The following is a 14,938-nucleotide window of genomic DNA, read 5'->3' on the forward strand; positions in this document are numbered from 1 at the left end:
TAACTACTTCTACCTCTCTCTTCATCGTCCACCATAGAACTCCATATCACTTCCTGCTACTGGTTCCTGTACTGTCAGCCCTATTATGGCATCTGGTTCATGGGTGATGAAGTCTAGAATATTCTTTTCCCTAGTTCTTTCCCTGACATGTTGGTACAAATAAAAATCATCTAGTTGATTTAAAAATTGTTCCCCATATCGAGTTTCCTTCCCATTTGCTCCAATCAATTAGATTACTCTCATTATACCTTTATTATTATTATTATTATTATTATTAATGGCCATATGGTACAAGGAAGCCTGAGGCTTATGCTGCACCAGCCAAAAAAAAAAAAAAAAAATTCCCAAGTTACCCCCCTGTGTGAGAGAGAGAGAGAGAGAGAGAGAGAGAGAGAGAGAGAGAAGTAGAAAGGAATCACCAAGAAAGAGAAGAATGATGATATCCAGCTCAGGACCCTGGGTTTGCCAAGCCCATACTCACCAGATGTGAGCTTCCAACTATCTCACACCATACAGATTCTATATAGCATGCAAAACATCTAGATCTGGGAAAGCTTTCATTGCACTCAGGCTGCTTTTCATAAGAAGCATGATCCCACCATCCCTTCTATCTGCCCTAAATACATTATACATACCATACTGAAACTAATCATCTCTTATCTCTGGGTGGCACAACATTTCCACAATCCCTATTATGTCAGTGTTACTTGTCGTAACCAGCAGTTCGAATTCACTCATTTTATTGACAGCACTTCTGACATTACTGTATAAACAAATAAGGCTCTGTATGTGTTCTTGTATAGTTAACTACCCTGACACGCCCCTTAAAGTTATTTAAGCATGCTTACCTGGTATTAGCTACCCGCTAATTTGAAAGGTTTCTGCCCTCAGAACATTTGCTAACATTTGCTAACAAAGAACATTTGTTCTGTTACGGTAACAAACAAGAACTCTTGAGGTATGCACAAGCATTACTTTGACAAATATCAGATAAACCTTGTCCTGCCCAAACTAGCAGTTTCCCTGAACCTTTAAAGTATCTTCAATAATACTGGCAAAAAACCTTACAAATTTAAATTTAAACCCTTTGTTTAAATGTATCCATTTCTACAAATTATTGAAATTAATGATTATTATTGAAATGGTTAAAAAGAAGCAAAGAGTTGTAATGAAACAGTCAACCTCTGATTGTTTTTTTTTAAAAAATGAAATTATAACATGGCCCCTAGTTCTAGAATCATCCTTGAATGTAATGACTAAAATGTAAAAACGTTTGTTCGCTAATATCTACTTAGTTGAAAGAACATGGAGTGCATTATGCTTTCCCTTTTCTCCCGAATTTGACTGTTTGTTAATTTCAAATTGTGAATGTAACAGTCAATACAACCATGCAAAAAAGCAGTTTTTATGAGTATTGATTTGTTTTTATGACAAAAGGTGTATTTTTATGTATATTTAATAACATGAATATTGGTTTTTTAAAATACTTTATTCTGCAGTGCATCAATAAAAGATTTAAACAATGCAATTGCATATTATTTCTATTATTCTTCTTTGCGTGATTTTTCTTAGATGTAGTATTGCAAATATCGCAATGTGACTCTTTGGACCCCGAGCATCACACTATAACAGGTTTTGCCTGTATTACCTTATGGCTTTACTTATTTTTCAATCTGACATTTCAAAGATTTGTTTAAAAATAGTATAATATCAAGCCTTCAAGATGCACGCAATGCACCATGAAGGCCAAGTTTGATCTGCTGTGAACGATAAGACCATATTGAATTAACTGGGCAATTTAAATACTGCTGGCAGTAAAAACACGTGAAAGGGCAAGACAGCCCTCCCAACTTCATAAAAACTACTGAAAGTTCTTGGGTTAATTAGTAGTTATTAAGTATTAAGTTCTGGCATTAATTAGTAGACTGTTGTGTTTGTTTACAAGCACAACAATCTACTATGAAAGATATATGAAATTATTTGGTTTTCAGAGAACACCCTCTCAGCCTAATGCTGAGAACCACAGAGAAACTCTTTCAAGTTCTTCATTGCTAATTCTCAGTGAGTCATTAATCATATCTTGCTAACCTTGAATAGCAAGAGAATCCCATGACCTTTCAGCAAGCTACCACCATGCTGTAAATGTGACTAAGTGCTCAAAGTTACATGTATTCACTTTAAAGTGAATGGAACATTGTAAATATCTATGGCTCTGAGTGAAATCCCACCAAGAGCATTCAAAAGGGGAGGGAAACACTTCCCACCCCTGTACACACTATTATGTGATATATGATCATCAGCCTTATGTTCTAAAAAAAATTGAGAACAAATTAAGAGCATAACACACACACACACACACACACACACACACACACACACACACACACACACACACACACACACACACACACACACACACACACACAGTGTGTGCGTGCACAGAGGAGGTAGTATATCCACAGAGAGTCGCACCACATTGTCATAAGAACAAGAGATGATTCCCAAGGCCATACTGAGTAAAAAATTACACCAACATGAGTCTGAGTCTTAATGGTTATTGGGCTATGGCTATCTAATATGTAATTTTTGTGATGAAGTCTAGTATGTAAAATGTGATGAAGTCTGGTATGGGAAAAAGCACTGTTACTGGAAAAAAAAGTGCATTACATTTTACAGTTGAATTTTACATTTCACATTGTACAAATTGAAAAGTGATTACACTGTAGAGTTTATATAGTTCAACATATAGTAACTGTTCAAAAAGTCTGCTGTTCAGGAACAATTACAACCTGGTTCACTTGACTACAGAACCTTATGACGAAGTGCAGTGTTACATGTGACATCAAAAATTTGCTTTAGTAGTAGTTCGTATGTCTAACTTCTGTCCACACACCAGGTTTTTTCATGTGAACCCATACATGATAATCTAAGGAGCTGCAATTCTGGTGAACAGAATGGCCATTTCAGTGAAACACTATGGCCAGTCCGTCGGCTAGGAAACTGTTCATTCAGATACTGCACGATGAGTGTGGAGGTGCTCTGCCATACCAGTAGTATACCCATAATTGTTTTTGGACGATTATTCTTTTAAGAGGGCTAGCAATTAATTTTGCAAAAATCCAGAGTAAACATTGCATGTCATACATTGCAGGAAGAAGCTGGTCAGCAAGAACATCACATATTTAAAGAAAATTTAATTTGAAAGTTATTTTCCACTGTTTCTTGCAGACTCTCATGAGCCCATAAATGTGTTTCTGGTACTGTTGATTCCATCACAAGTAAAATGTGCCCTGTCAGTGAACAAACTGCTGTAGTGATGCAGATTGCGTAGCTAACTAGTGGCCACCAGATGTTTGCTAGTCCAAAATACTATATTAGCTGGATATGGTACGGGTACAATAAGTGTTTTATTCATTCAACATTCTCCAGAGACTTGTACGCAGAACATTAAGGTTATTGGAAATTCTTCAAGTACTATCTCAAGTGTTGTGTCCCATATCATTTAAGTTAGGTTACAGCGAAACTGTATGGGATAAATGTTGAAGTCAGATAATATATGTTTTATATATTTTTTTTAATATAAATAAAATGGCAGTAATTAGCAGATAAATAAGCCAATTCTTGGACAGATAGTTTAATGATAGCAAAGTGTAGCATTTTTAAAATTTTGCATACGCCCACAAAACATTCTTGAAAAATAACTAATTAACAACATTAAACATCTTAAGACAAAAATTTCCTCACCTTATTCTCATCTAAAAATTTCATTTTTATAGCAACATCTGCCCGAAGTCGCTCATATTTCTCTTTGTGAACACCAAAATTTCTTCTGGCTTCTTCAACTTTAGATGACATTGCATTACCCTGATTAGCTTGTATTAGTTCTTCTAAATCAGTTCGGTATGCATCATATTCTAACCTGCAAAAAGTATTTTAGTTATTAACTGCAGTGAAAAAACTTGCAATTTATTTTCTGTAATCACATATACACTACCTTATCATTAATATCTGGACACCTCTTCGTTGATAGTTCGTCACATACTACCAAAGTTTCATGTGTCAGACACAACTATAAATGTTTGTAGGCCTTACCAAGGAAACAGTAATACGACTGTGAATGTAAGATGGCATGACTGATGGGAGTTAACAGACTTTCAGCACAGAATGATAATAGGATGCCACATAAGCAATCAGTCTGTATGTGACATTTCAATGGCACTGAAGATCCCTTGGTTGACAACTGGTGATGTGATCAGAAAATGGAAGTGAACAGGTGCTGAAACTGTCACGAAATGACCTGGAAAACCTCAGAAGCTGACAGAATGTGACAGGAGAGCCCTGCAAAGAATTGTCTGCTTGTAATGCAGGTCAATGTTGCTGCAGCAGGCACAGGCCCTTGTGATTGGGACACATGTCAGCACCAGCATAGTGTGCAGGAGGCTGCATAATATGGATTACCATACTCCACAATCTTGGTGTTACCAAACAGAGTGGATATAAGTCCCTTATAAGGGATATATCCACTGTGTTTGATGATTCTTGGAACAAGCATTAGCAGGTGTATTTTCTGTGTTGCAAGATTAGCTTGGTTTTTTTTTTTTTTTTTTTTTTTAGGAGCATTAGCAACTAAGGCCATATTGCTCCGGGAATATGCGGTGGTCATTCCCTGACCTTTCCGCATCCTCCGTATTTGGTGGTGACGGGCTCGAACCCCGGTCTAATCAAGAAGCGTGTGCTACGCACTGCTGCTCCTTCCCACCTGGCTACGGAGGCGCCCAAGATTAGCAGATTGATATGTGTACTGTAACATGTTTTGCTTGTTTATTTTCTACACTGCACCTGAAATATTTGTAGTTTTTAAAGTACTTATATTACTATGTTGTTGTTATTTGGTTTTTAGGAGCATTAGCAACTAAGGCCTATTGCTCCAGGGATATGTGGTGGTCATTCCCTGACCTTTCCGCATTCTCCATATTTGGTGGTCACAGGCTCGAACCCCAGTCTAATCAAGAAGCGTGTGCTACGCACTGCTGCTCCTGCCCGCCAGGCTACGGAGGCGCCCTATGTTACTATTCATAACAGTTATTCTATATTAGGTCAGTGGTGCTCAACTTTTTTTTGTTGATGCATCCCTTGAAATTTAATAGAATATTTACTGTACTTCTTTAATACATATTTATATATCTACAAAATTTGTTCCCTAAATACAATGAAGATAATACCTATTTATAAAATACCAACGATCACTGAAGAATTAATCCAAACACCCAATTAATATAAATTTACCATATAAATAATAGAAATGTATTGATAATTTCTCAATAAAGCTGATTGCATATGCTAGTATACCCAATGTAAGGCTCTGACACACTCCTTGGGGTAGGCATATACCACCACTGGTTAGGTAATGATAGGCTACGTTAAAAATAGGTTACTCAATTAACTCTTAGTAATTACGGAGAGATAAATTTTTGTCCTCCCAAAAAAGCTGCCTATAACGTGTAATTCTGCAACCTGGACACTGAAAGGAATTCAAAAATATATATTTTTTAATATTTCACTAATGTGAAAGACCAGAATTTCATCTCCAGGTGATTCAAGGTTTGCACCCATAACTAACCAGAATGGTGCAATTTAATGATAACCACAGTGTATTTTAATACTACTACCATACTTATTCACTACATACAAGCACGATGCTAATGCACTAACCTGTTACGTTTAGTGAATTTCCCGTAAGTTGAGGCTTTAGCCCTAAATCGTTTCCGTCATCTGTTGTACACCATCTGGGTGTCTCTCACATTGTGAAGTTATACTTCATAAGTTGTAACTTATTGCAACACCAGGTTGCCTATCTACCTACCTCCCCACCAATGAGAGGACAAGCAACCTTGAAGCATGGTGGTATCCACTGAGAATAAGTAACAAGTCTTCTCCACTGGTGTAGAGTTACTTATTCAAGGTAGTGCAATATCAGGCAACTCGTTGTGAAGGCATTCACAGTATGAGATATGATAAAAACAATGCCATTTTACGATTTTTTGGTAATTCACTATGTACAAGCATGATGCTAATACACTAACCTGTTACATTAGTGGAGTCAGAAGTAAAAAGAAACACCAGGGCCATCTTTCGAGCAATGTCATAATGAGACATAAACTGAAAAATGATGGTTGCATAATATGAGATGTGTGTGAAAATTTGGTTTCAGCCAGAGAGTAATTGATTTTTGGAACAAACTATCATGTGGTGTTGTGAAAGTGGCTTGTTTGAATCAATTTAAAGAAAAATTAGCATTATTAGATGGCAATAGTTATGGATAGATGAGGTGGGTAGTGGCTTTTCTTTTTTTTTTTTTTTTGCTGACACTATATAAGCATGCTTCCTTGCATCATTTGCCGTACTACTACTCTTACTACCAATAACAATAATAAAAAATGTGAAAGTAGTTAACAATAGAAAAGGAAAAGAAAGACCTCTATGAAACATTAAATGTAAGGTGGATAACACACCACAAAATTAAATAATAATCATACCAGGACACTTCAAAGCAAAAATCTAAATTAAAGTAATGTTTAGACACAGAAATGGAAACTAATCATGAAACATTCAACGAAAATGGCTTAAAACTTAGACTTTGCCATGACAAAGGGATGAGAGCCATTAATACCAAATTTGCAAATTAAGACTAGCAAGCAAGCATGGAGAACCCCAAATGCAGAAGTACAAAATCAAATTGACCAAGTTTTAATTAATACAAGATTTAAAAGCAGTATACAAAAATGTGTGAAGTTTGAAAGGAGCAGAGTGCAGTTAAGACCATTACCTTGTGAGCATCACCCCTTCAGGGTGATGCTCACAAGGCTGGTCTGATCTGCTTTAGGGAAATTTGTGGGCCTCAGCAGAATGTAAAACAGTAATGGACTGGACTGCTACAACTGGATGGCAAGTCTTTGGGTGTATCTTCAGGACTGAGTGGAGATGGCCTTTGACCAGTTTAGAGTTCAAGTAGCAGTATGATTTCAAAGGGCAGAGTTTCTACAAAGTGGTGGAGGTGGACATGATGTATCTTTTCTTTAATATAGAATAGGTGTCCACTTATACTTTGCAACTATGTATTCCTATCATTTGAGTGACATTTCCTCTTGTGGTTGAAGAACAGCTAGGAAACTGAATGCACGGATAAATAAACAGGACATTTCATCGCGTAATTTGAACAAATCATCTCTCCTTTGCACCAATGAACAAACAAGGAAGTAGGTATGAACTGAATGTCAGTATGGTAGGTTTGCTACTCGGAGGATGGGGGAATGTGTTTATGTTTTTCTGGTAGATGTTTTTATTTTTTCTCAATAGATCAATAGATGACATTAGTGGTAATTTCAGAATTTAATTTTTCAATTTATTTCTATTTTTATCTTTGGGCTGGACCTGATCTGGGATTGTTTGGTGGGTCTTGACGTTTCCTCATGGCTACTGTTACCCCCCCCCCCCTGATGAAATACCTTATCATGTATCAATATTTATTTCTGCTGACATCAGATCAAGCATTTTTTGCATTACCTATATTAGAACTTTTGCTAAAATTGTTTCCCCCCATATCTGATGCCCACAGCTATACCATTTTCATTTTTATTTGCTTTTTATTAATATTTTTTTTGTACTAATTTTACTTTACAGTTCCCCCACTTTATATTGGCTTGGCAATTAGGCCCACGATATACTTAATTAACCATAACATCTAGGATATTAACATTCTTTCATCTTTCACTAATCTACTACTCTTCTTTTTCTACTTTTCTCACCTTATAGTTACTGGCACCTTGTGTAACTTTCACATCCACTTATACTTAATTTAATACAAATTACATATACTCTTGCATCCTTTAATGCTGCTTTGCACTTTTCGGTGCATCTGTCATACCTAATTTATTAATCTTGCTTTCACAGAAACCATTTCATATATTGTTTACCTCTTTTGTATGCGTCTCTAAACTTTTCTTTTAAAGAGGGTTTTTTTTTTTTTTTTTTAATGTAAACCCCAAACACGGGAGGTATTAGAACCTATAGTACTTAGTACCGTGATTGGGACGGAGGTTGAGAAGACAAAAGAAGATATTTGTTGACATTGGACTTGAACTTCTGTAGACTGTAACTTTCGGGAAATACGTATGAAGGAAGGTTGTTCCAAAAAACGGCAGTTGAATGAATAAACGAGGAAGAAAAGTTGGACAGTAAAAAGAGAGAGCGGGAATTATAGAAGCCAACTCAGAAGAACAGTGCCCATGGAAGTATCTGTAGAAGAGACATGCAGCAGAAACAGTACGTCTATGAGACAACGAGTGGAGAGACTCTGTCAGAGATGAATCATTAATTAACCTAACTGCCCTCTTCTGAATGGAATCAAGAAGCCTAAGAGAGGTTTTGGGAGCACTACCCCAGATGTGGGAACAATATTCCATGGCAGGGCAGATTTGCGATTTATACAGAGTGAGCAGCTGTTTGGAAGAAAAGTAACGCCGAGAGCGAAAGAGAAAACCAAGTTTTTTTGATGAAGAGGAAGCAATATTTGTAGTGTGCTTGTGCCAAGAGAGAGATTAGAAGTCAGGGTAATCCCCAAAAGAGATATATCATTTTGCCTAGAAATTGCAGTGTCACTAAAGATAAGCATAGGAGCAAGAATCCTTTTTGCGAGATATAAGACAAGACTGAGTTTTAGAAGGGTTGAAATCAACTAAGTTGTCTTTGCCCCACTGGAGAATTACCTGAAGATCAGCATTTAAGGAATTGGTAGCAGATTTTCGAGAAGTTGAAGCTGATTGAACAGGGCAAGTTTTCTCAAAATGGAAAGTGGAATGCAATGTGCTATCATTGGCAAAACTATGGATAGGATTTCCAGTCAATGGAAGAAGGTCATTAATATACAAGAGGAAAAGAGTGGGGAAAAGAACTGAATCTTGGGGGACACTGGCATTAGTGGAAAAGTTTGAAGATAGAGAGCCATCTACCATCACCCTCAGTGAGTGGTTGGAGTGAAAACTGGATACCCAATTACAATAAACAGTTGGCAAACCATAAAATGGAAGCTTGTTTAGAAGACCTTTATGCCAAACACGATCGAAAGCCTCTGAGATGTCAAGAGCAACTACTTGTGTTTCACCGAATCTTTCCATTGAATTAGTCCATAAATGGGTAACATAAGCCAGAATATCACCAGTGGATCGACACTGACGGAATCCATACTGGCGATCGTTGATCAGATGGAAGGTTTCAAGGTAGTTTAAGAGTTGGCGGTTAATTGATTTCTCCATTACTTTAGAAAGAGTAGAAGTAATTGCAATGGGACGATAATTGGATGGGAGGGATTTGTCACCCTTTTTAGGAACTGGCTGGATATGAGCAAATTTCCAAGCAGAAGGAAAAACACCTTTGGAATAAGAAAGTGAAAAAAGCCGGCAAAGAATAGGAGTAAGTCCAGGAGCACAGGTTTTGAGAACAAGTGGAGAAATAACGTCTGCACCTGGAGCTTTCTTAGCATCAAGATTCGTCAAAATCCTTCTGACATCCTTTTGACGGAAGACCACAGGAGGCATTGAATGAAACGTGTTGGGAATGGTGGGAGGTGTTTTACCAAGATCATTAATAAATGAGTTGGAAGAAAAATGGGATGCTAGCAGGTCAGTTTTATCCTTGGCTGAAGTGACAACAGTACCATCTGGTTTGGACAGAGGTGGGAGCAGGGATGGGCAAAAGTTGCGGCCAATAGCTTTGGCAAGGGACCAGAATGCTTGGCTACCATTAGGGCAAGAAGCAAGTTTTTTACTCTTAGCCTGTTCAAACTCTAGTTTGGACTGATTAATAACTGCTTTACAATTGTTGCGAGTTTTGGTGTAGGCAGAAAATGAAACTGAAGAATTAGAAACAAGCCAATTACGATATGCAACATTCTTCTCTTGAATAGCCTTAGCACATTTATTGGAAAACCAAGGTTTAGATAGCGGACGAGATTTTAAAGTGGAGTGTGGGATAAAGGATTCTATTCCTGCAATAATAATTTCACTGACACGATCTGAGCAAACGTTGACATCAGAAGTTTTGAAACAGTAATCCGACCAAGGAAAAGAAGAAAAGAAATCCTGCAGGTCATCCCATTTTGCATTCTTGTAATGCCAAACAACACATGAGATAAAGGCTCCATTGGAGAAGACTGAAAACCCATTTATATATATAGGGTGTTTCAAAAGTGATGGTCAATAATTTAAAGGTGAACTGTACAGACTATAATATGCAAAAAAAACCTAGTAAACATGGGTACTTAAGTGAATCATTTTCGAGATATTGCACATTTCTAGTTGGAATCCAGCACTGACTTGTTTGTTTAGGTTAGGTTATGCTCATTCTCTCCATTTCTCCTCTTTCAATGCTCTGAGATGTAGCAGGTATACTAGTACCTGCTACATCTCAGAGTATGTAGCAGGTACTAGTATACCTGCTACATCTCAGAGTATGTGGACATGCACTTTACAGTAAAGCCAATGGCAGTGCACTTGAGGCTGCACGTTTGTACCAAGAAGCATTTCCCAAGCGAAGGCAGCCCCAACAGGCGCACATCAACGCCTTACAGAATGTGGGCGCTTCACACATGGAGTACGAGCAGGTAGGCCCAGAAGCATAACACCTGATATTGTGGAAATGGTGTTTAGGAAGAATAGAACAAAATCGAGGAATGTTTGACAAGGAGGGTTGCTCTGCAATAGCGTGTACTGTCATAGCAGTGTGTGGCGAATTTTACATCATCAATTACTGTATCCCTACCATATCCAGCGTGTACAATGTCTCAGTACACGCTATTGCAGAGCAACCCTCCTTGTCAAAAATTCCTCGATTTTGATAAGGATTTTGACTACCCTCCCAGAGTGAACTTCTGCCAGTGAATGCAATAACAGTGTGTTCACTGACGAATCTGGGTTTACTCGTGATGGTATTTTCATAACTGTCATGTTTGGTCCGACGAAAATCCTAATGCATTCACGAGTCACAACATCAGTAACATTTCTCGTTGAATGTCTGGGCAGGACTACTAGGAGATTTTCTAATTGGACCACACTTTTTACCAAACAGGAGAGCTGTACCTTCAGTTCCTGCAGAATGATCTTGCAGAGCTCCTTGATGATGATAATGTTCCACTTCAGCTGTTATTTGTTGTTATTGGGTTTTTTTTAGGAGCATTAGCAACTAAGGCCATATTGCTCCGGTGATATGCGGTGGTCATTCCCTGACCTTTCCACATCCTTCGTATTTGGTGGCTCGCGGGCTCGAACCCCGGTCCAATCAAGAAGCATGTGCTACGCACTGCTGCTCCTGCCCACCTGGCTACGGAGGCGCCTCCGCTTCAGCAATGCCAGAACATGTGGTTTATGCATGATGGTACACCAGCACATTTTGCTCAAGTTGTGACTCGGTATCTAACTAGAAAGTATGGTCAATGGTGGATAGGTAGGGGTGGGCCTGTAATGTGGCCGCCTAGATCACCAGACTTAAATCCTATGGATTTTTGTATCTGGGGTCATGTAAAAGGCTTGGTGTACACTTCTGACATTAACACAGTTGAGGAATTGCAGCGTTGGGTTGAAGGAGCCTTTCAGCAAATCAGAAATGACCCAAGAATGCCTGAGATGATTCACAACTCAATGCAGAGAAGACTGCAAAGCTGTGTACAGATGCAAGGACAGCATTTTGAACAACTTTTGAAACATTTGTAAAATCCTGTGGTGTTGAAACCAAAAATTAAAAATGTTTTATCTTATAAAACCCCCTTTAGCAAAGGATTCACAGCTTTCTGCTAAACTAGTGCTCCTATAGTCAGTGGCAGATCTTAACAAAAAATGTGCATTATCTCAAAAATGGTTCATTCATGGCCTGATGTTGACTGGGACTTTTTTGCTTATTTTAGTTTGTACTTTTCACCTTTAAATTATTGACCATCATTTTTGAAACACCCTGTATATATATATACAGTAGTAATATTATATTGTAAAGAAGCAAAATAAGCAGTAGAGGGAGAAAAATTGCAAAAGTGAACATATGTCTAATGTTCCAAAATGCGCAGGGCAGCAGTAAAGGAAGCAAAAGGATGATAGTAATAGTAATTGTGGCATGTGAAAGAAGAAAGAAAGCGTATGAGAGCTTATGTAGCATCAGCCAAAAAAAAAAAAAATTCACACAACCATTCCCTCTAAATGTTTGTCCAGTTCCTCCTTAAATTTATTTAACCTATCAACTTCCACAACGACAGATGGAAGTTTGTTCCAGCAATTAACCACCCGCTGGCTAAACGCAAATTTCCGCACATCTATTCTACAGCTGTTTTTCCTCAATTTGAATTTACACCTCCTTAGTTCGTAATCTGAACAAGTGGAAGAATCCCATCAGAATTCAGCGTGCTCAACCCATTCAAGGCCTCATACACCTCAATCAGATCACCTTGCAGGTGCCCAGTCTCCAGCTGCTGCAATTTGCAGAACTTAAGCCTCTCTTGGTAAGAGGATCCCTTCATTCCCCTCACCAATCTTGTTGCCCTATAAACAATGTGTGGTTTGTAACAAATAGTGTCTGTAAAGATGGAAATGAAAAGAACACAAAGTGCCTGAACTAAGAGAGGTTTAAAGGAAAGTAGAAACTGGAAGTAAAGTAGGGTGAAAAAAGTGAAAGAATTTTAAAAACTTAGTGCAAAAATGAAATGGGACTAACGAAGCAAACAATATACAAACAATATTTTGTACAAATAAATAAAGGAATAACGCTGTATTCAGATACGGGAGAGTAATTTTAGAAAGAGGTGTAGCAAGTGTAGCTCATGGTGTCTTGCCAATGATATACAGGAATTTTTCTAGCAGGGATAAGGAGGTGATTATTCCCTTGTATAAGGCAATGGTCAGGCCACACCTTGAGTACTGTATACAGGTCTGGAGGCCTCATTTCAAGAAGGATATAGAGCTGTTGGAATGAGTCCAGAGAAGGGCAACAAGATTAGTGAACAGAACAAAGGGTTGCTCTTACGAAGAAAGGCTTAAGTTTTGCAAATTAGTGTCTGGAGACTAGGCACCTGCAAGGTGATCTGATTGAGGTGTATAAAGCCTTGAATGGTTTGAGCATGCTCAATGCTGATGGGATTCTTCCTCTTGCTCAGAATAATATAAGCTTGCTTTCTTGCATCATGTGCCCGTGCTAATGCTAATACTTCTCTGGAATTCAGATTTATAAGTTAATGGAAAATCAAGTGATAAATAAACAGATGTAAAGGATATTATTGCATTAGGAAAAAAAAATAATAACAAAAATTGATTTTTTTTGGTTTATGAGATTTTGATTTGATTTTTAAAATAATTTCACTCTAATGTTGGGCAATAAAGTCAACATAAACAAAAAAAATTAACATTTCAAAGCATTTATATAATATTCTCCAAACAAGTGGGTTTCGTTTCCTCTCCTGGAAAGCTTGCTGCCCTAAACTAACACAAGTTCAATAAGCTTACCATTGAAAGGAAAAGTAGAAGACAGGACAGTCATTCCATGCAAAAAGTAACTGACTGTGAAAAAAGGAGGTATGAAGTTTTCATTTCTCCCAGAACTGCCACTTAGCTACATTGACAGCCTGCCAGGATGACCAGTAAAAGCATATTCTGTTCCCATTATAATCATAAATAACATCATTAGGAGCTGGAAAACAAAAAATGAATACGCTTAGCAAGACGATATGCAGAAGTAACTATTTTAACACTATTTTGTGTAGGCAGGCACCATTTCATTAAGAAATAAAACTGTCCACAATACAATAACTTCATGGATGTTTGTATATGGTGAGCTACCTGGTCAATGAATTGAGTGCATTAGCCTGGTTAAAAAAAAAAAAAATAGCTTAAAACAGTTTGCAGAACAAAAAAAAAAGTCTAGAATCAAAAGTTAAGCATAGTCCATCCATGATTCACTGCAGTACCCACTAAGTAGCATGTACCATACAAATAGGTCATGATACTTCTTTGTCAGTCTGCATGTAATAACTCGACTCTCAGTGGATTACTTTTCATGAAATTTTATACTTAACTGTGGTAGGGATATGTGTAGTGTTTCCAAATTTCATTAAAATTGGACCAACAGAATCAGGCAATCATTTCTTTTTTTTTCATATATGTTACATAAGCTATCCATATACTATATATTACCTGAAGCACTGGATATTATCATTTTTGATATGCACTGATTGGAGGAGTGAATAGGAATATGGCAGATGCACGGAAATGAAATGCTTTTGGTTAATATATAAAACTCATTCCTTTTATATTCATTTTATTTGTATAAATCAGAATTATTACTATTTGCCAATGTGCCTGAAATGTAACTCACTGCATACATTAAATAACTTGTTTTTATTAGCAGCTAAATAAAGTACAGTAGATCCTCATAAATCCATCATTAAAAATCCAATGCCTTGAATATTTCTCTAAAGAAAGTTGACTATACAAGACAGAGGGAAAATAGACTGGCTCGAACTTAAAAAAAAAACCTCACAAAGTGCCAGATTTATGCAATATGGTCCATTAATTTTTTTTTTCCCTTTTTTTTTGACTATAATGCCTCATTTACAATCTGTTCGAGATAACGAACATTAAGTAAATCTGATGTATGGTAAATGTCAGTAGGACTGTCTTGAATGAAGGACATACGTCAAGCGATGACACCTCTATTGAGTATACTTAATCACTGGCAACTGCATTCACACTGAATAGATTAGTTTAATTAAAATATTAAGCACTACACTAAGTCCAGCAGATGTTGGCATTTTAGTCTTCTGGGAAATTCGCTGTTATTTGAATGCACTTCTAGTCGTTGTTGGTATTTCTCACTGTATTTGCATATTTCTTCTTTTACCATTGGCATG

The 14,938-nt window shown here is 37.3% G+C and overlaps 1 protein-coding gene across 1 annotated transcript in view; it reads right to left on the minus strand.

Moving 5' to 3' along the window:
* The window catches only part of Arfip (ADP ribosylation factor interacting protein arfaptin), a 153,121-nt gene that overhangs the window by 12,410 nt on the left and 125,773 nt on the right, over positions 1-14,938 (minus strand). The window contains exon 5 of the mRNA XM_090370574.1: positions 3,745-3,919. Within this exon, the coding sequence (XP_090226700.1) occupies positions 3,745-3,919 (175 nt within the window). The remainder of the gene's footprint in view (positions 1-3,744; positions 3,920-14,938) is intronic.

This window comes from Mastigoproctus giganteus, chromosome 3 (assembly GCF_048544385.1).
Source record: "Mastigoproctus giganteus isolate SK-2022 chromosome 3, ASM4854438v1, whole genome shotgun sequence".
Classification (NCBI taxonomy): domain Eukaryota; kingdom Metazoa; phylum Arthropoda; class Arachnida; order Uropygi; family Thelyphonidae; genus Mastigoproctus; species Mastigoproctus giganteus.